Source organism: Sparassis crispa (assembly GCF_003851025.1).
Source record: "Sparassis crispa DNA, contig_000007F, whole genome shotgun sequence".
Classification (NCBI taxonomy): Eukaryota; Fungi; Basidiomycota; class Agaricomycetes; order Polyporales; family Sparassidaceae; genus Sparassis; species Sparassis crispa.
Genome location: NW_020939754.1, coordinates 1729462 through 1752377, shown reverse-complemented (window position 1 = coordinate 1752377; position 22916 = coordinate 1729462). Strand labels below are relative to the sequence as shown.

The 22916-nt window shown below is 52.5% G+C and overlaps 6 protein-coding genes across 6 annotated transcripts; 4 read left to right on the top strand and 2 right to left on the bottom strand.

Moving 5' to 3' along the window:
- Positions 1 to 370: 370 nt before the first annotated feature.
- On the top strand, positions 371 to 1932 carry SCP_0805860 (Geranylgeranyl transferase type-2 subunit beta; the record flags this gene model as incomplete). The annotated part of the gene is made up of 8 exons (XM_027761174.1): positions 371 to 427; positions 473 to 626; positions 690 to 806; positions 862 to 1077; positions 1305 to 1438; positions 1493 to 1591; positions 1653 to 1728; positions 1808 to 1932. The coding sequence occupies 8 exons, from the start codon at positions 371 to 373 to the stop codon at positions 1930 to 1932; spliced, it is 978 nt and encodes a 325-aa protein (XP_027616975.1).
- Positions 1933 to 2153: 221 nt separating this feature from the next.
- On the bottom strand, positions 2154 to 9340 carry SCP_0805850 (Brefeldin A resistance protein; the record flags this gene model as incomplete). Its single annotated transcript, XM_027761173.1, has 23 exons — positions 2154 to 2285; positions 2373 to 2626; positions 2680 to 2777; positions 2833 to 2909; positions 2963 to 3250; positions 3306 to 3657; positions 3712 to 3845; positions 3906 to 3936; positions 3999 to 4111; positions 4167 to 4281; positions 4339 to 4455; positions 4510 to 4613; positions 4670 to 5134; positions 5191 to 5406; positions 5556 to 5751; positions 5865 to 6086; positions 6238 to 6333; positions 6401 to 6809; positions 6923 to 7164; positions 7222 to 7239; positions 7298 to 7739; positions 8619 to 8923; positions 8973 to 9340. The coding sequence occupies 23 exons, from the start codon at positions 9338 to 9340 to the stop codon at positions 2154 to 2156; spliced, it is 4794 nt and encodes a 1597-aa protein (XP_027616974.1).
- A 2921-nt stretch (positions 9341 to 12261) lies between these two features.
- SCP_0805840 (Mitosis protein) lies at positions 12262 to 12842 on the bottom strand (the record flags this gene model as incomplete). Its single annotated transcript, XM_027761172.1, has 6 exons — positions 12262 to 12287; positions 12340 to 12409; positions 12467 to 12494; positions 12556 to 12603; positions 12657 to 12700; positions 12750 to 12842. The coding sequence occupies 6 exons, from the start codon at positions 12840 to 12842 to the stop codon at positions 12262 to 12264; spliced, it is 309 nt and encodes a 102-aa protein (XP_027616973.1).
- A 305-nt stretch (positions 12843 to 13147) lies between these two features.
- On the top strand, positions 13148 to 14244 carry SCP_0805830 (Peptidyl-prolyl cis-trans isomerase H; the record flags this gene model as incomplete). The annotated part of the gene is made up of 11 exons (XM_027761171.1): positions 13148 to 13180; positions 13231 to 13245; positions 13299 to 13340; positions 13412 to 13456; positions 13509 to 13522; positions 13578 to 13600; positions 13660 to 13721; positions 13833 to 13880; positions 13931 to 13963; positions 14019 to 14166; positions 14228 to 14244. The coding sequence occupies 11 exons, from the start codon at positions 13148 to 13150 to the stop codon at positions 14242 to 14244; spliced, it is 480 nt and encodes a 159-aa protein (XP_027616972.1).
- A 293-nt stretch (positions 14245 to 14537) lies between these two features.
- Positions 14538 to 19649, top strand: SCP_0805820 (hypothetical protein; the record flags this gene model as incomplete). The annotated part of the gene is made up of 10 exons (XM_027761170.1): positions 14538 to 15207; positions 15255 to 16443; positions 16494 to 16872; positions 16920 to 17521; positions 17586 to 18719; positions 18772 to 19052; positions 19106 to 19214; positions 19272 to 19333; positions 19385 to 19525; positions 19579 to 19649. The coding sequence occupies 10 exons, from the start codon at positions 14538 to 14540 to the stop codon at positions 19647 to 19649; spliced, it is 4638 nt and encodes a 1545-aa protein (XP_027616971.1).
- Positions 19650 to 20231: 582 nt separating this feature from the next.
- On the top strand, positions 20232 to 21483 carry SCP_0805810 (hypothetical protein; the record flags this gene model as incomplete). Its single annotated transcript, XM_027761169.1, has 9 exons — positions 20232 to 20286; positions 20348 to 20366; positions 20426 to 20525; positions 20585 to 20989; positions 21051 to 21059; positions 21122 to 21137; positions 21190 to 21293; positions 21351 to 21405; positions 21458 to 21483. 9 exons carry the CDS (start codon positions 20232 to 20234, stop codon positions 21481 to 21483), a joined length of 789 nt encoding a protein of 262 aa, XP_027616970.1.
- Between the last annotated feature and the right edge of the window lie 1433 nt (positions 21484 to 22916).

Below are 22916 nucleotides of genomic sequence, written 5' to 3'. Positions count from 1 at the left end.
ACATGCCATATGATACCCTTACCTACTTGTTGTTTTCGAGCGTACGACAGAATAGATGGTTCACACGGAACCTGGTTCGGCTGAAGATCTTTCCACAATCAAAAGCGGGCGCAAAGTTCGGTGATGATATAACGAGGTCGCGATGTTATGATTCGGCTTATTGCCATACCTTCAGCACTTCGATTGATATGTCGGTGAAAGTCAAGCCTTCTGACAGACGCGTCGCGACGCGTCTGTCACGTGCTGACTCAACGCGCTAATCAGGGGCCGGGACTGAGAAGTTGTAGTCCTCAGACTCCGAAGTCAGCTTGAATTTACGAAGTGACTTACTCCCTACGAATCTCGGAATTTTTCCTCAAAGCAATCTAAGATGTCGCTAGAGCTGGACATCCCCCTGCATGTCAATTACATACAATCTTTGGGAAAGGTATGTCAGTGGATTAGCGATTCTACGCTCTGACCCCCTTTGAAGAACAAAGATGACCTGGTTTACCATCTCACTGCTCACCTGCGGATGAATGCCATTTACTGGGGTCTTACAGCACTCTGCGTTATGAATCACAAAGACGCTTTGGACCGCGAAGAGATGATCGAGTTCGTCATGAGCTGCTGGGACGACGAAGTAGGTTAGGTTTATTCTCTCTGGCATACACTTCAGCCCAGGCTCATTCGACAAACGTGATTTATAGGAGGGTTTGGGGCTCATCCCGATCACGATGCACACATGCTATCAACGTTGAGCGCAATACAGATTCTTGCCATTCAAGACGCACTAGACAGACTCGACGTACCTCGTGTGACAAAGTGTGAGTCATATTCGCTGCCGCGCTTTTCTTACTCATCTGGAAGGGGCTTGAACAGTCATTCTTTCTCTCCAACAGCCATCCGGAGTGTTCGCGGGTGACTCCTTCGGAGAGACAGACACCCGGTTTCTATATTGTGCGGTCAACGCGCTTTCGCTGATCGGCCGTCTGAGCGAGCTTGATGTCGAGAAGACAGTGGGATACATCAAGCTTTGCAAGAATTTTGACGGCGGATTCGGTGCGTGCGTAGGTGCGGAAAGTCACGCAGCTCAAGGTGATCTCACGTTCCACGTTCAATTCCTGCCTTTGGCACCATCTGGTTCATGGGTGTAAGATGAGCAGAGGATCTACCCCTTTCATTTTATGTACCCCACGAATGGATCCACGAGGGTGTAGTCCCTGTTATTTTGTCTGCATATCGAGGATAAGGTCACCCTCTCGAACAGGCAGTGCTTCGCCCCTTTGGCATCAGCGGTCATATTGCTGAACAGTTCTCTGTAGTGTTCGTATGCACGGCTGCGCTTGCTATTCTGGACAGGCTCGACGTCATTGACCAGGAGACGCTCGCATGGTGGCTCGCGGAACGACAACTCCCCAACGGCGGGCTGAATGGCCGGCCGGAGAAGTTGGAAGATGTAGGCCAATCGTCTGCTCATACCTCTGCTAGAGTATCTGATTTTATCTCCCAGGTGTGCTACAGTTTCTGGGTGCTCTCGTCGCTTTCGATATTGAACAAGGTCCCATGGATTGACGCGGATAAACTGACCTCGTTCATCCTTTCCGCTCAGGTGCGCATTGACATTCCCCTGGAGAGTGTAGAGAAACTTGACTGTCTGTGCGGACGAGCAGGATCCGGACAATGGAGGGATCGCTGATAGGCCAGGGGACCAACCTGACGTCTTCCACACACTCTTCGGTGTTGCAGGTGAATACCTCCATTATATGCTTGATCTTGTCCTCTGTAAGGGCTGTGCTGACGGACGATTTTGTCCTGCGCCTTGTAGGACTCTCCATCCTTGGTTATCCGGGTTTGGACGACCTTGACCCTGTGTACTGCATGCCAGCAAGTCTGACAGAGCGCATGGGCCTGAAGAAAGGCTGGAAGGCCCTTCCTAGGAAGACGGCGTAATGTGGAAAATTGGGAAGCTCGACGGAGACGTTGTACAATCACACACTGCTGTATCGATTACATGCCTGAAGTTTCTGCTAATTGTCTCGACGAATCTATGGACGCAAAGGTATGTGTATCGCCTTAGCTGCAACTAGACGCACGACGACAAACCGACTACTTCATACAGCACAGTACTCTAGATCTTTGTATTATAATTGTACAAGTCCATTATCTGTCCACTATGCAGTAGTATGAGCATTAGATAGTTGTCGGAGCCATCTCCAATGAGCGACGAAGCGTTTCCTCAACAATGATAAAGGGTTTTCCGACTGGATTCGGAATAAGAACAAGAATAAATAGATGGCGATGACCTGCAGGTAGACATGTGAGAAACGGGGTACTCGCAGAGTGACGCATCAAACCCGAAAGAATCGAAGATAAGTGGAAGAAAGACTCACGTTGACCAAAGTGAATACGAAGAAAATGCCAAAGTCTCGCCAGTGGTGGCCATACGAGAAGTTGAATGTATTAAGATACTGATCGGTGGTGCTATACGCGCAATAATGGCAACTACTTGACGCGTTCGGGTTTGTCAGGTAACCACCGGCAGAAGATATGTAGGGCCCCATGTACTGCATGCAGGTCTTGCCCGACGGTGGATTGATGTTCACGTACTCCACGGGAGCGCAGACGATCGGGTGCTTCCCGACAGCTACGAGATATCCGTGAGACGACAGTAAAAAACACCATGGGCAAAAATATCACCTTGGCCGAGAAGCCCTTCCATGAAGTACGTTGAAGGGGACAAATGGTACATCCACTTCCACCATCCTAGAGACTTGTATGGTTGCAGTACGCCGTCGCTGTTACGATCAAAGTTAGACAACAACCTCAGACGACCAGCTCGAAGGCACCCACAATGCAATCTGGAAAGCGAACAGCGAGCTGAAAACGAGAGAAGCAATTTCGGCGTTTGGGCACATCGCCGCCATAGCCTGAATACTGCGTTAGCGAAGTCCAGGTAGCTAGCATAATGAACGGCACCCACCTGACCGAAAGCAGTCCAATAAATAGGGTAAATGACAGCAAAGAGCAAGAACGAAAAGCCGGCGCGGTCCGTCGGAAAGCCCACAGTCCAATACCAGCAGCAGAAGAAAAGTGCAGACCCAACCATGTTCCATGGCACCTCGACAAGGAGCTGCGAAGTGACCATGGCCGTCCAACCATACATACGGCTATGTCGCTCGCGGATCTCGTATAGGTTGCGCATGTCAATGAAAGGAATCTGGAGCTGGTCGACGATAGGCGCAGCAAGGAAACTCGAAATGTAGATTGTCTGCACAACCGCGAATGAGATTTACTCGGCTACAACGACGAAGCACGGCACGTACAAATATTTTGTTTTGATTAGCTTGTTGAGTATTCTTCGTCTTGAAGTACGTGAAGCCGAGTACGAGACCACAGAGGATGTTCACCCCCAGTTTGGCGATGATATACACCGGATCCCGCCAGCGGTTTTGGTAGTCCCGCATCACCAATGCATACAGTTGGTAGATCCACGACGTGGCAAAGTGTCCCGTGAGGGTGGCTTTGATTGGCGGGCGCGTACGGCCTTCCTTGCAGATCAGGGCGAGTTCCATCTGCAGGTCTTGCGCCTCTCTGCACTGCTTCCAAACCTCGTACCAGTCGATATCGGACGACGCTGTCGCACCGGCACCGATGGCGTCGAGGATGAACTCAGCACTGCAGCAATCGATAAGTATATTACTTGAGCGAATGGGGGGAACTTCGACTGACGGATTTTCCATATCGCCGCAAGGCCGAGAGCCGTTGCGCTCGAAGTACTCGATTACCTTGCAGGACTTTTCGCCGAGGTCGCCAAAGTAGACCGTCTGTCCACCCTTGCGCAGCAGCAACAGACGGTCAAACACCTGATCGAATCACAATCTGTCAATACCGTTTCCTGCGACAGGAGTGCGCTTGTGATGTACCTCAAACAGTTCTGCCGAAGGCTGGTGGATCCTGTCATTGCCAAGCTCAAAGTCGGTAAAAAGCTCGCAACACATTGCGAGCCAAACACGTACGTGCACACAATCGACAGGCCATTATCCGCCAAATCACGTAGGAAGCTCATGACCGCCCACGCGCTCTGCGAGTCGAGCCCGGAAGTTGGTTCGTCTAGGAAAATCAACGACGGCTGCACCAAACCAGCGTAAGCTCGACGTTCACCGGTGCGTTCCCGAGCCACGCACCTTCGCGACGAGCTCCACGCCGACGGTCGTGCGCTTGCGCAGTTCGCCGTTGAGCGTGCCGACGATCGCGTCCGCGTACTCCTCAAGCCCACACATCTGCAGACACTCGTCTACGCTGCATAACGCATCGTGTTAGCTAGCATCCACACGGCTCCGCACAAGAGGCACGCACAAAGCTTCCTTCTCAGCGAGCGGGACGGACTGAGGTTGGCGGAGCTTCGCAGAGAACAGGAGTGCCTCCCGGACAGTCGTCGACGACAGGTGAACGTCCATCTGCTGACAATATCCACTATATGCACGCTTGGATTAGCTATAAATCCCCGTCCCTAAACAGAGTACTCACGTTCGCGCATGGAAGTCGAGCGGGAGCGGCTGGCCATCGAGAAACCGCTGACCAGTAACCACACCCCCAGTCGTGCGCTCCGAGAGCACGTTCAGCAGTGTCGTCTGCCACATCCAGCCGTTTGAGAAACCCCGCCACAAAAGTAAAACCACGCACGCACCTTTCCCGCACCAGACTCACCCATGAGCGCGGTAAGCTTTCCAGGAACGACGTACCCAGACACGTCCTCGAGCAACATGCGCGAGCGCCCACCGGGAAGCGGAACGGTGTAGCACAGCTGCTGCCACGAAAAGACGTCTCCCTTGATCTTCGGCAAAGCCGGGCGCTGCGCCACAGGCCGGTCCATACGCGAGAGCTCGATCTCGACCATGCCCGACTGGTTCGTCACAATGGGGAACTCAGCAGACGCGGGGGACGAGTCGCCGCGACCCTTCTCAACGTCTTTCGCGGACACTACGTCCGGCGCTTTACCCTTAAGGGACGACGTGGCAGAAGAGGAGGGGCGACGCCGGCGACGGGCATACAGCACGACAGACGTCTCGCTTGCCGTGCCAGTGTTGAGCTCGGTGAAGAGCAGAAAGCTGCAGATGAACGCAACGCCGAACATACACACGATGGCATAATTCTGCAGGTCCCCACAATCAGTAGCGAACAGATATAGAAAGTTGGAGCAAAACGCACCCGCCACAGGTGACGATATGAGAAACCGTTGTTGAGCAGAGCGTAGCGCGCGCCAGACACAGTGGCCTGGCCGGGGAGGGAGCCCACTGCAGAACATGCCTGGTTGAGGATACTGACTCCCGCATATGCCGCGCCCGAAGGAATGAGCGACGAGCATGTCGCATTCTGCGTATGGAATTCGTTCACCATAAGTCCTTCGTAAGCGTACTTGAGTGGCTGCAACCCGCGTAGGCCCATTCCAAAGCGCAAGACCCGATTCAAGCCGGCAGATACACAGTCCGGTGCATCAACATCAGTTCGATGGCAGAAAAGAGACGGCGACTCGTCAGCAAATGAAATAGTAGAGAATGGAAGATAAAACGTACGTTGATGTATGAGATCCAGCGAAGCGCACGGGGAATATACGGCTCCGGGACAGGGTAGCCTGTGTAGAGTACCAGGAAGAGCATAGATACACCGGCAGCCGCCTGCGCAGGCGCAGGATCGTTGAACGCAGCCGTGAGCGTGCGGAACCATGCCTTCATAGCGACCGTCATCGTAAACAGATATAACATGAACACCCTGCGAGCCGACGTCAGCACATCACGCAAAAGAATTTCGATTCGAGTGGTGGAGATAGGAATTCGAACGTAACCGAAACCAAGACTATAAATTGCCAAAAAAAAAGTACTCACATTGCCTGTCCAGCCGTCTGCTGGAAGCCAACTAAGAAATACAGCGTGAACGAAAACAGCACCATCGTGACAAACGTGATCGGGATGTCCACAAGCGTGAGCGCGAGCGATTCAACGAACGGGCGGTACAGCGCTGCACGGGACTGGCGGAGCACGATGGGTCGTTGCGCGAAAGACGTCGGGATCTCTGCCATAGTCGAAAGGCCTGCCCAGACGTACGCGCTACGCGTCGACAGCGAAAGAGTTTCAAATCGGTGATGGCGCGGTGACAGATCGCGGGCGTCATCACAAGCGTAGCGTCAATCAGCGCAGCAGAAACGAATAACGGATAATCAGCAACGAGCGCAACCAAGGCAGGAAAAGGTGGACGCACAAGAAGATGACGCTCTCGCGCGAGAAGAACGCCTCGGTGTTCTGCTTGAGGCGCAGGTACGACGTGCCCACAATAATAGCCAAAATCACAAACGACCTGCGCCATTTCCGAATAAGCGATCAGCCATCTCGCACCACCGAACAAAAAAAGCCAGCCAACGCACGAGAGCTCGATCAACACCGCGACCCACGCGCCCTTAAGAATCTGCACGCGCCGCAGCATCAGCATGCGCACCTGCATCGGCACGCTCGTCACCAAGCTCCCGCCGCCGCGCCCCCACTCCTCTTCATCACCTCGTCCCTTGCCCTTCCCACTTTGGGCAACAGCACCGCGCTTGGCGTCGCGCGCCCGACAGTGCGACAACGATTCCCGCGCACGCTCCTTGCGCGCGCTGGCAGCGTACGCCTTGCGCTCAGCCGGGGACAGCGCGGCGTGGAAGGCATCCATGTCTGCGCGATTCGCGCGCGCGAGGGGGTGTGCGGCAAAGCGAGCGGCAAACTCGGCCGCTGTACGTGGTGGGGGCGCATGCAGCTCCGGCAGCGGTCGCTGGATACGTGCATGCGGGTCGGTCACTGTGACATGAGTCAGTACACATCGCAGGAAACAGAGAGATAGAGGTGATATTAAGAAAGTTGAAGCAATCGACGTAAAATAAACTACGGCGGAGCTTGAGAGTAGCACTCACCTGTGACAAGGAAGTCGGCCGTCGTCTGCCGATGGGCGGGGACATAACCCATATCCTCAAAATACCTTCTTGCCTCACTGGCGGGTCCGAAGTATGCCATGCGGCCCTCATAGAGGATGCACACCTTGTCGAATAGCGCATACAAAGGCTCGCCGGCTTGGTACAGCGATGCAATAGTGGTCAAGCGCTGTGTAGTCGTCTGCTGGCGAAGTGCGCGAACGAACTCCAACGCAGTGGAGGAGCTGTGCACAAAATGTCAGGGTCAGTAACTAAGGAGATGCCCACTAACTAGAACTTACTCAAGGCCTCGGGTAGAGCTGCACACAAAAAAACAGTCAGCTAAAATCCAGCACCGAAGGAACACAAACGACGCACTTGTCCCAGCAACCAAGTACGCTTCTTCCCGCGAGATCCTCGGCAATGGAGACACGCTTCTTCTCGCCTCCACTGACGCCGCGCACCTCCGCGTCGCCGACGAGGGTCTCCTTCACATGCGAGAGGCCGAGCACTTTCTGCAGCCGATCCACCAGCGTCCGCGCATAGGCGGCCCGCGACACCCCCGCCGGCCGAGCCGCAGCAGCAGGCGCACGCGCGCTCGTCGCAAATGCCAGCGTATGGTCCACCGTGAGCGTCGGGAAGTGCACGTCGTCCTCCCCGCAGTACGATACGTCCCCGCGGAACTGGTGCGTGATCTCCGCAGGCCCGAACCCCGAGTACGAGAGCGAGCCCGAGATCGTCAGCGCGTCGGTCGGATACAGGTGGTTCGCCAGCGTGCGCAGCAGCGTCGTGCATCCTGCCCCAGGGCGCCCGAGGACCACTGCGGGCGAGATTTATGAGTTAACGGCTGGTAAATTTGATTAAAACAGAAACAAGGCGACCAGTCGAAACGTTAGTTTACTGTACCCAGATTTTCCAGGTTTTGAGAGAACGGTAGCTAACAGGTCTGACACAGCGCGGGGCTATTCTTGCTGCATACGCCCACAGCATCATCGACTTGCACAGAACTCCGGTGCTAACATCCGCCTGAGAGAAAAAAAAACTTCATCGCTCGGGAAGGATCAAGGAAAAATCCCTCAAATCTCCACAGAAAATCAAATCAATCACTGCAACTCTGGGTACCAGACGTTCGATCCCATCTGATCCCGAAATCGGTCGCCAGTTCTTGCGAGCTTAACATGAAATCAAACCTCAACACGAGACGTGCTCTCCCCTGCACCCACAGCCAGTGCGTCAACAACCTCGACACCAACCGGCTGTACGCGGTACTTAGGCTCCCTCGCGAGCGCTTAAACGAACCACCGACGCCGGATCGGCACAAACCCTAATGTAGGGTTACCTGGGAGTTCCCGACAGCGAGCGGCTGCCGTGATCTCTCCGCCGTCGGGGCGCGCCGAGGGGCCCAATGCCGGCTAAAGCATCCACTGGTATACCCGCAACCCAGGCAGGACGGGTGACATTCTGCCAACAATGCGAGAACCACGCCAATCTGCTGAATCACAAATGATGTGATCGGATAGAAGAGCAGTGCACCATGCTCCCGAAGACCAATGAAGGATAAAGGAGTAAAGAAAATCAAGGCGAGAGAGTAAAATCGAGGCAAGAGAGACAAAATCAAGGCATGAAAGAGAAATTCAAGGCAAGAAAGAGAGATATACGGCAAGAGAGAAAAAATCAAAGCAAGAGAGAGGAGACTCACGAAGCATCTCGCCGGGACGCACGACGCCATCGATACCAGAAAGAATATCGCGCATAGCAGGATGTCGCATCGACTGGATCGCATCCAGAATCGAGAGCGGGTTCAACATCGAGCCGAACGTGGGTTGCGACGTCGCAGAGGCGCTCAGTCCCACGACGCGCAGATCGCTGAACAGGACACCGAGCTCGCGGCGCCGAATCCCCGCAGCTTCCGCACCCGCGACCTCGTCCCGGAGCTCCTGTTCGTAATCAAACATGTCCAGAGAGGACGAGAAGGACGCGCCGCGGTGATGAGCGTGCGCTGCGCTGTGTGTGTGTCAGCAACAGACGCGGGTACACTGTGTAGGAGACGCACGGGTAGACGTGCTTGGCTGCGTCGTGCTTGGCTGCGTCATCGGCGGATGCAGGCGCAAGCGTGGCTGGCGCAGTCATCGGGCGCGGCAGACCTTCCGCTGAGCTGAACGGGTCTGGGTATGGCGGCCAGGGAGGGCGGTCTAGCGAGGAGCGGCGAGAGCGGGAAGCAGTGGTATTCGTCGCTGGAGAATGGAGATGGTCTGCAGAGTTGTTTGGGTATGTGAAGGAGGGAGCGTGGGCGAGGAGAGCGCGGGGCTCGTAGAGGGCTTCGAGGTCGTCGTACTGCATCTGCTGATCTTGGCGGAGACGGCCGGGGAGAAGAGCGGTGAGTGGCCAGGGGGGCCTCGGGGATGGTGTCGAGGAAGACATGCTGGCGTGATGTCTCTCGCACGGCGAGGACTTTGGGAGGTCGAAACGGAGAAAGACAAAACAGAACAAGCGGACGAAGAGGTACACAGGCGCCTGGCTCTTCCCTCTCGCCAAATTTAGCGTGGCAGTTGCGGGACGCCCGACACATCATCTCGTCCTTCACCGCCTTGCGCTCTGACTGATCCGACACTCTTTGCCGTCGTCGCCATGTCTAATTCCTCGACCTCCACAACGAGAATTCGCTCGCCGGTCTACCCTGCGTACGTAGCTCTATATTACAACGCTGATTCATCCGCCACTGCTGCGGACTCGAGAAGGACGCTGCAGCGCCGAGACACTCCCGCAATCTGCAGATCGTGTCGCCATCACGTGCTGGATTTCCCCCAATCACGTCGTTGCCTGCGCGACATTTCGCCGGCCGTTCCGGCCTCTGGCTTCCGGATTTGGTCGGTTGTTTCCCGTTTCTCTCATTCCACGGGTACTTAAACTAGTTTCTCTTTCTTCTTCAATTCTTCTTTATATCGTAGAGAAGAACAGCCTTCAAGAGCTCAACATTCAACTATGGCTGCAGTACGCGTTTCGTCTGAAAAATCCTTGTCACGTATAATCGGTATGTTCTGATATGGCATCAGACTTTGCGTTCACGAAATTTGACGCATCCTTCAGAATCTTACCGTCGAGGCAGGCCTGGTGCCCGCTCTATCGTCCCTCGGCGTGCCCTGTATTAATTTGTTTCTACGGCGATATAGCGACTTAAGCATGTCATTGCCTCCCCGTACCTATTGAGTCCGACCTGCACTCGCACACGTTCACTGGTTTCTACCGTAGCGTTGGTGGGTTATTTGCTGACTACTGGCTTGACTGAGAGTCCGCATGCTGATACGTATGCGCTATTCTTGTGTCGAAGACAGGATCGTGAGTGTGGGGTTCACAACTCTCCCAGGGTGGGAATGCCGGCCATGCGGCATGCCACTTTGGTCGAGGATTTCTCGTGCTCTCGGAGCTGTGTGCTTCACATGTTTGCAATGTTGGCTTCTTCACCTTCTTTGTCTGGCCAACTTTGCAATCCTCAGGAAAGAAGTACCGCTCTAATACCAAGGCACCACCGAGGACTCTTCTATTTCTCTCCCACACAAATCAGCTCTGTAAAATTCAATTCTCGGTCACTCCTCGAGTCCACTTATGGCCTTTCTGTCTGCAACCCACCTTATACGCTGACCCATCCTGTTACATGTCCGAATACTTCTGGGAGCGCACCGTCGTACCTCCTCGCAAACTGCGCCTCATCGCCGACACGCAACCTTCCAATCTGCGCTACATTCCCAGCGAATGTCATCTCGAGCACGCAAGTATAAACGTCCCACGCGCAAGCCCAAGGCTTTCCTCCCATGGTTACTTCTCTCAATCCGCGCCGTTGACGCATGTTCGCTTTGTCCACATCCCACGTCGCGTGTGACAATATCGATGGTGGTCCTCACGCGCAAACGACCTCTGGTCTTCCTCTCGGCTTTTCGGACTAGATTAGCTTCTGTCGACCGGACACACACGCGGAGGAACTCGCAGCTAACGCCCCGCAGTTCTCGTCGATACCCCATGCGCCGAATGAACGGAGACTCGGCCACGAGACTAAACTGCCCAATAAATATTTGCACGCTTCCCTGCGTCGCACGCAAAACCTGTCCGCACTGTTCGCCCACGTTCATTGGGTACCTGCCCGTCGACTTCAGTCTCGTGCCTAGCAGACTCTCTGGTTCGAGTTTTCTCACTGTGCCTGATTTTTCCTCGTTGGACAGACCTACGTTTCATGCTCTCGTCTACCCGTCGTCCTCGCTCGGCGCTCTTTGCGACGATCGCGCTGCATCCCGCTGGCCGGTCAAACGCAGTAGAGCTCGACAGCTCCAAGTCAATGCATGTCGGCCAATGGTCACGATTGGGAGGGCGCACTGCACTTTCAACTTTACAGGCTCTCCTGGTCCTCCGCAGCGCGCTGCTGCCTAATGTTGTCTGTCATAGGGTCGCCAGACCGGAGCCTTCGACATAAAGAAAGCGCTCGCTGCACCACCTGCGAATCACAACCGGCGAAATATCTACCGGAGAGCCTCCACAGATGGAATGCAGACGCTCTCAAACCCTCTCCGTCCACCCCGGGATCTCAAGGTTATGCCGTGTGATACGCATGGACGAAATGGCCTGCCTCACATTGTTTCTCACATCGAGATCGTTGAAATTTATTTCGGCGGAATGAAAGAAGCGGAAACGCAAACAGCGCGCGCGCCGATTGGCGCTGTACTTACACGACACGAGCTTGCACACAGAAAGACTGGAAAGAGACCTCTAGCCAGACGTACAAACAGTTCCCGTGCTACACTTCTAGCATGCCGAGCCTAGGTCGGAGGAAATTGATATCGGCGAGAACGCGGGCGTCAGTGCGCGGGCGCTGTTGGTACCATCACGAGTGGTTGTGGCCAGCAGGCAGGTGATCGCTCAGAGCCTCGCGTAGTACAGGTTAGGTGGAGGCAACCTGCATCGCCTCGGGCACAGCTTTGCGGAGTTGATCGCAGTTGGGTGGAGTAATAGTGCACGGATAAACAAGGCCAGCTGGGACGCGAACGACCCTCCTACGCGCGTAATACGCGCTGTTTCAAGTGGTGACAGTGTGATGTTATCCTCGTGCTCATGAGCGTTTATGGGGATTATCAGGGAGTCTGGAAGAGAGCATAGAAGGCTCACTACATAGCATCCCAAGTCAACGCGATCGGTCTGAGAATTGTCGGTGGGCGAAGTGAAGTGGTATTTTCCAGACCTGTTGTCTTCTACTGCTCCGTTACATAATTTTGTGGGGTAAACATCAGATAAAATCAAAGTTTCATTGATACACACCAGTCATATGTTAAGAAAATGAAAAAAGAACCGTCCAATGCTCAGTATCTGTAACGAGTCGAATAATCTAAGAAGAGAAGCTTATGAGCGGCATCATTATATCGGTTGATACCACGCACCTTTGGGAGAAACGACAAGACCACGACCCTTGGACGCACCGCGATACACTGTCTCAATGATGTCAATCAACTACCAACGCGATGCGTCAGTCGATGTCGGTGCAAATTAATCAGTAATAACACTGACCTCTTGCTTGTTATCCATAGCCCAGTTACTAACCACCAGAAACAGAGGTAAGTGACACATGATCAGTCCGACAACATCTGCAGACATACATCTTATTGTTGTTACCAGTGCCCAGATCGATCATGATGTGCTTGTTGCTGGCATACGCAGGGTGAGCTGTGCGCCATCACATGCACCGAACTTCACATACCGATAGAAGAACATGACCGTACATGGATCGTACAGCTCGTACATCTGCACCACTATCAGCACGCCACACGGCCGGGGAATGAATTCCACGCACCTTGTTGAAGTCCGGTACCTCGGTGATGTCGACGAGGTAGATGACGGCGAAGTTCTGCACCTTCTCCGCGACGGAGTAGAGCGTCTCGTCCATTGTCATGCACTGGCCGTCCCAGTCGTGCCCGAAGCGGATCACCACTATACGGTCTTCCTCAGATTTGATTGCTTCGTCAACATGCCAGCCACTGCCCAGGTGGGGGAGGAAGTAAGACATCTTCGGAAGTCTTTGACGTTGACAAGATGAGAAGAAAGACGAGAGAGACCTTGAAGAAGTATTTGCGTTTATTTGTCCTCTTGGACAAGTCCGCATAATTGCCTTTTTGGGGTTCTTCGCCTTCACCTTAAGCAAGTAGGCCAGTTTCGAGCAGGAAATATCATTCTCTGTTTTTCTGCGCTGCTATGTCGTCGACACGCCCTATCGTTTTTATGGATGTCAACATCGGAGAGACACCCGCAGGGCGGTTGAAAATGGAACTGTTCAGCGACATCGTCCCAAAGTGAGTCTCAGGTCGTTACTCCCAGACGTTCACTGAGATCACGTCTCTAACAGAACCGCAGAGAACTTCAGACAACTCTGCACAGGAGAGTACAGGTGATTGTTTTTTCCTTCTTGAGGTCTGTTTGACACGCTCTCCGATGACTGCCGACTAACCGGGATACCAGAGTGAATTCGCGGCCGCAGGGGTACAAAAATGCGACGTTCCATCGGTAAGTTATCATGGCTGTTGCTGTGATAATTTAGCCCATGCTTTCTAACAAGCTTTTGAACAGAGTGTAAGCTTTTTACGCACCGTGATACCTGTTTCGTTCTCAGCATGTCTTGATGCAGTGTTCCTAATTTCATGTGTCAAGGTGAGACCAATGTTTCTTGCTACATGGTCGTGTCTATGTCTTATGCGATGTGTGACAAGGTGGTGACTTCATCAAGGGAGATGGAACTGGGTCCTTTTCGATTTACGGGGACAAGTTTCCTGTACGTATATTCTATGCCATCTTGCCATTCGACTGGAGTGCAGTTACCATGCATTCCCAATCCCTCTAACTCAACATTTATGATTTTCCTAATCTTTGAATGGCGTATTAGGATGAGAATTTCCAAGAGAAACACACAGGGCCTGGACTCCTATCAATGGTATTTCCCCGTCTCTCAGGTAATGGTGCATTTCTCATTGAGCGAGGCAGGCAAATTCAGGAGCAAACACAAATGGTTGTCAGGTAGATATACTGAGTCCCTTAGTTGGATGTGTCTAATCAAACCTTGATTGTGCAGTTCTTCGTCACGACGGCCAAGTGTGACTTCCTGGATGGAAAGCATGTCGTCTTTGGTAAAGTCATAGATGGAATGCTCACTCTGCGCAAAATTGAGAATGTCCCCACTGGCCCAAACAACAGACCAAAGCTAGCGGTGAAGATTGTTGGTAGGTGGATATGTCTGTCGGACAGCCATTATTTACTCATCCTTCTGTTTCCTCTTCTCAGAATGTGGCGAAATGTGATGGTAATGTAAATGACGCTACAGTACAGCATGGTGCTTGTAGACTAGTGTACCCTTTACACCTGAGAGCGCTGTCTGAGATATATCCTGAATCGCGACTTCGACGTCGATTAACTTAGAGTTTTGATCCGGATCCTAGCCATCATGCATCATGACGCAGTGCGGATGAATGCCTCATTGAGACCGGTCGGCACAACACCACCTATTTCTCTGGCTTAAGCTTGACCTGTGACTTCCATGCAAATCGCTTCCACTCTCGGATCTCTGCAGCCTTTATTTGATAGCAGCTAAGATATGGCTTTCGAGAAACCGCTTCCAGACGTGCCGTCGCGGATTCCGAATTTGACGACTCTGACGCTTGTTGCGAGTGCTCATCTACACAAATTCATCCGGAATTCATTGAAGGAAGAGGGAGAATTTACCGGCGAGCGCGAGGTATGGGCAAATGCGCTACAAGATGCACTTCATGAACTCGGTGCGGATATTTCACGAGGTGGTTGGTTAACTGGTATCAAGCGGTCACGCACGGCAAGGCAGAAGGCGAGGCAAAGAAGAAGGGAGCAGGAGAAAAGAGAGTGTGTCGAACGTAACAGCAAGCGAAGAATCGATGAGAGGGACGCGGAGAAGGAACAGACGAACGACCTGGAACCAGGCTGCGTCCGTTTGGCGTCGAGCGAGACGGTCAAGGCTTTTCCTCGACTTCATGCCGGTAATAATCGCGAGGCAGCGCTTTCCCATCTTCGCGAGGCAGTCTCGAAACCATTCCCGCCCTCGCCCAAACCTCCAGCGAGGCATCTGTTGCTCACTGTTGACGCTTTCAGTTCTCCCACTGCCGTGCAAGAACGGGAGTTTCATGTCGTGCGTGCTGGAACTGCCTGTCTGTTTGTGAACGACGTGTTCACCCTTCCGACGGATGGTGACGACACGCCTGGTCGTGTGCTCTATGGTCTGGACGAATGGGAAGGTACGTTAGATGCACGGTCACATATATTTGTGCCTCAGTATCAGCAGATGCAGAAGATGAAGACCCTGTGCAGATCGTAGGAGGAACATTCCGGTTTCGAGGTACCGTATCGCCCGTTCAACACGAGTCGCTGTGCAAGGTCCTACGTCTATCTATATTCATGTACCTCTCGCTCGTGCTCGAGCAGCACGTCCTCTTCAATTCACACGTGGAACTAAATTTCCCGAAGCCCTCTTTCCCCACCGCTGCAACAGTCCCGTTTCCTGCAGGGCCGAAGTCGCCGCAAGAAGTCAAGGGCAGGGCGAAACACGATTCCACCTTTACGTCGGGCCTATGGTCTTTCTTCTCCAAGAAGACGGAGCATCTGCTTACGCGGGCCGCTAACGTAGGCCCTTCTCTGGTTCGTCGTGGCTCTCTGGAACTTCCCTTGATGCACAAGCATGCCGCACCCTCACTCTCCACTACGTCCGACGACGGCGTAACTCCACGGCAACGGCATTTTTCGTTCATGTCCACCGTACCACCGCAGGCATCGGGCGAGAGTGGCCCTCCAAAGCAGCCGGAGTTCACGTCCATAGTCAAGCATATCGAACGGTGCAAAGACCTCTTGTCGACCTCTCCAGGCCTCAAGTTCGCTGTGCCGAGTGTGCTCGTTAGTCTGGCGAAGAAAGAGACCGCAGATCCGACACGTAAACTGACGGGCGACGAGAAGGCTGCACTATCGAGCATCCTCGGCTGGGAAGGCAAGGAGACACTGGCGCAAGGCATGACTGGCACGCCAGGATTTGTGCGACACCAGGGGCTATCGGTGTTGTACTCGCAACACATCCCTCTCCCCCTTACAGTTTCGGCAGCCCCGATGCTGGGCTCATCTGGAACTTCGACGTCTTCCGCGCTGCAAACTTCTGCGCGGCCTGGATATTGCGGCACCTGGAGAAAGTGGATCACCTATCGGTACTACGGCCGCGATATTGGTGCGGACGAGGCACTCGGAGAGAAGATAATACAGATGTGCATTGATGCAGAAGATGCGTGCGATAACCCCGACTGTCATTTTAAGCGTGGCGATCATGATTCCCGGTGGATACATGGCGGGGTGCGGATCGTTGCAGCTGTCGGACGTCGTGGCGGTTCAACCGGCAATTTTGCCACAGGAGATGAGACCATTCAGATGTGGGAAGCTTGTGCGATTTGCGGCAAAGAATCACGAAAAGAGCAGATGTTCGACGGAACATAGTAGGTTCTGTAGTTGTAGTGTGTTCGACGCTAACCTCTTTGTGTGACAGTTTGCTTTCCTTTGCCAAGTACCTGGAATTGTTGATTTATTCACCGACTATCTGTGCCTTCAGGACACCGCTATGTGAACACACAACTTCTCAACCCGCATCTACAGATACCATTTCCCCGATGAGATTGATTATCCTTCGCAAGTTTTCCTACAAATCGCGCACGGTCACATTCTCACAGACGACGATCGAGGATACCTTTGAGCTTCGAGTGCCAAGATTTCAGATCGTCCGACACAAGATTGTCGAGAAGGCCCCAGAAGGTGCCGATCTGATAGAGCAGTCGAGATTCGAGTTATCTGGCGAAGACGATAGACGGACTTTACGACGAGAGATTATGAATTGGTGGCAGGGCCTATCCGAACACATGGACAAACTTGTGAGTTGCTTTTCATGAAATAGCTGAATACTCATAATTTTTGGCAGGAGGAGAACTTCTTCCACGACGACGATCACCCTCTCCACAAAGCCCTTCCGCGACTACCTTCAAGTGATGATGCCTACGAATTTGATGATGCACACCTGGCGACTCCTAAGAGTCATCCACGACGTCTCTCATCTGGTGCGATACCGCCTATCACGCAGTCGAACCAGAATGCTTCTGGTTCCGGGAATCACACCCCGTCCGTACATGCAACTGCCCCTGCAGGTTCCGCTTCCAATTCCGTGTCATCCTTTTCTACCGGCTCTTCGCAATCCCAAGGGCCCGACTCCATACATCTGCTCTCTGGCCTGCGGCATTCGTTTCAGCGGACTGAGCAGGCTCTCTACCTTGAGTTGTCAAGAACGTCCTCGTCCGCCCTGAACGATGTGCGTCGTTCATTCCTGACAGCTGCTCGAGGGGCATCAAGACGTCTTGCTGCATGGGAGCACAAACACTCATCTCACCTTCCAAAGGGTTCAGCTCTGAGTGGCCCACCCTCATTGTCTGAACCCGAGTGGTGGAAGACCGGCTGCCATGCTGTGCCTGGCGGGAATATTATTGTCAGAGAGAATGACTGGGGGAGCATCATAGCCTTCACGCTAAGGTATGCATTTTTACTTCACTTCTTCTGCGTGTGCATGATGGGGCTTATGATTTGGGACGCTCAGTTCGCAGGATTACCTTCAGGAATTGGCTAACATGTCTGCACCTGGCCGCTTAGGCGTGCCAGTCCTGCCTTCGACTCCAGCTGACGCCAGACCATCCTTCTTCAGTACTGGAGGCGCCTCGTTGAAACGTCTTATCAGTGGCTCTGTTCCTCAGCTAGACCCTGATGAAGAAGGTGTTATGTGGCAGGAGCCAGAAGCTTATTCTGCAGTCATCAGTCGCAAGGAACATCCTAAGGATCCAACGTCCTTGATGTCCCTTCGTGAGGTCCTTCGACATAGCAAGGGCTTTGCCGATGGTCAGGGGAGCCCATCTGGATCCAAATTTGTTGCTGCTTTCTCGAATACAAAGCCTGACCACCCTGTACCGTCCTCTGCGTACGCGAAACCTGAAGTAGAGCTATCGATGCAGGGTGCTGAGGGTAACGTCAGTGAGATGTCGGAGGCTGTCGAAGCTGCGGGAAAAATTCTGCACGATCTAGAGACCAGCACGAATCTCGCAGCATCTTGGCATAGTTCTGCAGCGACATCCGATACCACGCCAGTTACCACTTCAAGCTTTCTAGAGACTAATATCCGGCGGGGCAAATCATCTTCAATTATATCCAGCGATAGCCAAGGCACAGTCGGGGTTGTAAGCAGCAGTAGTTCTGCAACTCCTCCACCAGTACCACCCAAAGGTGCAAGCAGCTCAGCACAGGATCATCCCGAGAAAAATATGCATCCCTTTACAGATCACATGCAGACTGTGCAAACATCTCTGGCAATGTCACTCACAAATACTCTCACCAACGCCATGCGCCTTATGCTGAAGTCGGGCGATGCGCCACAACCACCTCCACACCCGGCCCGTCACGCTTTGCTTGTGGTCGACTCGCCCGCCATCGATGAACGACCTCATATCAAGTATGACTGGACGATTGGCAAGCGGCTCCGATTCAGCTGTACCGTCTATTACGCAAAACAGTTTGATGCGCTCCGCCGGCGGTGTGGGATCGAAGACATGTTCTTGAGAAGTTTGTCTCGGAGCGAGAATTGGGCGGCCGAAGGTGGCAAGAGTAAGTCGAATTTCTGGAAGACTACAGACGATCAGTTCATCATCAAGACTTTGGTCAATGCGTGGAATGTCGCTGATCTGTGAGTCATGTCTGTTCTTTTTTCTCGGTGCTATTGACATATTTTACCACAGCCAGGTGCTGATTGACCTTGGGCCTTCATACTTCCGATACATGGATGCGACTGCTAGTAAACCCACCGTACTTGCTAAGCTCCTAGGATTTTTCACCGTAGAGATCAGAAACCTTGAAAGTGGTACAACGCAAGCAAAGGCCGATTTGTTAGTCATGGAAAACCTGTTCTATGACCAGAATATTGTCAAGACCTTTGACCTGAAAGGCATCCAGGGTCGAAAAGTCAAAGCCTCAGCAAGTACTGGCTCTAAGACACTATTTGATGGCGAATGGATCGAAGGTACGTCTACCTGCCACAACGGAGACTTGGTGGTAAATAATTAGAATCTGCAGGCCAACGACGGGCTTTGACCCTTGTGCACCCTCATTCCAAAGTCGTCTTTCAAGAAGCAATCAAGGCAGATTGCGACTTCCTGGCACGAAGTAACGTCATGGACTATTCGTGCGTCTATATATTGAGTCCTGTCTGTCGCAGGTTTCACGTTATATTGCGCTTTAGCTTGCTCGTTGGGATCAATGAAGAACGCAAACAGATTGCTTGCGGTCTTGTGGACACTATAGGTATGATTCTTCTTTTCCGTAAGAGAGCATACTGCTAAAACCTACTTTCAGGTAGCTATACGTTTGCGAAAACGCTCGAGTACAAAGCCAAGCAGGGCCTGAGTGCTGGGAAAGAAGTAACCGTGGTGCCTCCACATGAGTATCAAGAACGATTTGTCAGCGCCATGAACGACTACTTCTTAGCATGTCCAGGTTCGTTTCTCACCCTGTTTCAGTGAATTGAGTTCGACTGATCATGTTTGCAGAGAAGTGGTCGCGGCCGCTCGACGACACCAAAGTCCCAAGCGGCTACCAGGAACTTCCAAGTGTATTATAACAGTAATTCTCCCCAAAGCTTCCGCGTGATCTACATAGGTGAGCTGGTTCGCAGGCTTGCATGCAGTCTCTGCTCTGAACTCGGGCCATTCCCGATTCGGCGAGCAGATTTGGCCTGTTACGCATATTCGGAGTCCTCGGACGCTTCACGCAATCATGTTTTCTGCTGTCGTATAAGAACTGTACTGTACTGTACAAGCTGCATTCGTTGTACATTGACACGCCATGTATACGTGGTCGAACTTTGATTGGTAATAATAAATCAAGCGCGGGCTGTCTGTCCGCTGACCATCGCGCCACTGCGTCCTCATAATGAGTTGATCCTGGAGAAGTTTGCGAAAGCTTGCCCCTAGCTGGCGTATTCGACGTTATCAATCTCATGCTGACGAAGCGATCGACCTCTCTTTGTTCCCGAGGTTTGCGGCCTCGGTGACGCCGACCTTCGCCTTCGCGGCGTCGGGTATAAAGCTAGCGTAGCGTAACGTTTGACAGGAGCACCATCTTACCCCGGACGTCGAATCCACCCACAGATCCCAATAAATATTCACAGTTTGCATTTGTGTAGCGACTCTTTACATCCAACATGTCCGGATCCATTCGCCCTGTTATCGTGATTGCAGGAATCGGCAACGCCACGGGTATGTCTCTCAGCCAATGTGTCGAAACTGTGATCGCTAATATTACCTGATATCTGGTCAGGAACTGGATTTGCGACGGCGTAATTACCTCCTGTGGACTGCATATGCTACAGGATGACTGATGGCCATCATCGTGTAGCCGTGTCTTCTCCAAGGCAGGATATCGCGTTGCCTTGATTGCGCGGAACGCTGGGCACTTGGATAAAGCTGCCAAGGTCCTCAAACAAGAGGGTGGCGAAGTGCGTGTTCTTCCATACTGGTAGCCATCTCACTAACCGCGCACTCTGATGCTGTGCAGGCCGCATCCTTTCCTGTGCAGGAGTATTCGTGGGCTGCCATCACCGATGTTTTCCAAGTCATTAAGGCGTATAAATGGCCATCTCCTGCGAAGCACGAGATTCGTGTCGCCCTCTGGAACGCCGGCACCGGAGTTTGGAAGCCCTTCCTTGACATCACTGAACAAGAGGTGCAATCCGTGATCGACAGTACCATCGTCGGGCCATGGGCGTTCTCCCACCAGGTCCTATCAATCTTCAAGCAGAATGAAGTAGACGAGCTTGGGAAGCGTGGGACGCTGCTGTTCACCGGCGCCACGGCCAGCTGGAGAGGTAATGTGACGACGAGTGCGTTTGCTGCCGGGAAGTTTGCTCTGCGCGCTCTCAGCCAGAGTTTGAACAAGGAATTCGGAAAGCAGAACATTCATGCGAGTAGCATCGGTTTATATCTGCATTGCAGCCAATTAATCTTTACATGCGATCCTGCAGGTCGCCCACGTAAGTCGTTAATGCGTTAACGCCCACTCTGGATTCTGATTCTTGCTCTTCGCATCCTTCAGTCGATTATTGACGGAGGTAAGTGGACGGCCTCTTTGGTTCGCTCGTGGTGTATGACGTCCCGTTATAGGAATTCTCACTGATCGCAGCGCGGGACGATTAACTGACCCGGCTGCCCTGAAAGAGTACAGGGAAAACGCGAATGTCAGGTTGGACCCCGAGAGCATTGGCAAGGTAATGGCTTCAACTGCTCTTTCCATCATCCTCTAACATGGCTTGGTCTTTCGCCAGGCCTATCTCTACCTTGCCAATCAAGACAATTCCGCCTGGACCTGGGAGCTCGACCGTGAGTGCTCCGTCGTGCTGTCGATTCTGCGTAGTCGACTCATTTGTTTTAGTTCGTCCTGCCCACGAGAAGTGGTAAACGGTCTCGCTGTGGTTTGTGAACACCTCCGCAATTATGTTTGTCGTCCAGCATTTGTACAAGTAGGCCCCTCCGCGTGTATGTCGCTCGAATTGCGGTGTAAGAATAAGACGTGATCTGTGGAAATGAGGATTAAGTGGAAGAAAACGCTTCAACTTCACAACCGATCTCATACGATGGCTTTTACACGTGAAGGCTTTTGCTCAGCTGTACTCGTCGCTTGGTCTGCTTGATAGTGTATATGTCATTGTAAAGTCATTGTCTACTTCCGCCTAAATGTCATGAGATACGTGAGTGCGAAGAGAGACAGGTGGGTGGATATGGCCTCTTACGTGCTCGATATTCCGCTTCATATACGGATACGAGAGGATGCTGCTTAAATGCATATAAGCTCAACGATTATCAAGGGACGCTAATCACAGCGCACAGTACTCACTCACGCATTCGCAGACAATCGACGGACGCAATTCTATAGAGAGGAACGACTCCTTCTTCCTATCTACTACTATCGTTACCCCAGTACTGCAATCTGGTCTAGTTATGCAATTTCGCCGTTTTGCCGCATTTTGCTGCACTAAAAATCACAAAAAAATATGCAATAGATGTGCACAGTCCCAAATACCTTGGCTGTGCAACTTGGGAGTCAAACTCGGAGGGGAAGAGTGCGAAGTTTCTGAATTGCAAGTTTGGAGGACTTAGGCGTGACAGTGAAATGTGCCATTTAAAACTCCGACTAGAGGGAGAACAAGGGAACGGCACGTCGGCAAGCGTGACGATCTGTGACCGATTCGGCGCTCTTGCGTGCAAATCAGTCTCTTCACTGCGTTCGGTCTTGGAGTCGCACAACATCAGGAAAAAAATTGGCAGTCACACAGAAGGTAGCTTATATGTTGTATATTTGATCCAAAGAGGTTCGAAGGAAAACGGGCCCGATTTGAAGGAACGGTGACAGAGATGCAATCGCAATTGCATTACTGAGGTAACGATAGTAGAGGCTGGTTAACGAGCCTAGGACGCAATTTCGTGTCTCAGACCCTATGCCCAATTCAAGTTGCTGGAGGTGGTTAGCGTTGAGGAGCCGAGCCGCAATCTCCATATCCACCATACGCCTCACAATTTCTCACTGAGGACGTACTCATACAATACATTTAATTAACAGCCTTGCCTGTCTCGTCGTGCGTATGTTTGCCTTCAGATTTCACCGACCCAGATTGGCCGGCGCTCACGATAATTGGTGTAGAGAAATCGTTCACAACAAAATTGTTAACAAGATTTGCAAGGGAAAATATTGTTTGAGACTTTGGCGTAAGATTTTGGTCAGGACTCGAATTTACGCACAACCCATGTAGAAGCGAATAAAATAGTTCTTTAAGCAATACATGAAGTGTCTATATGCATATTGATACAATAGCAAACGAACAGATCTCGACTCG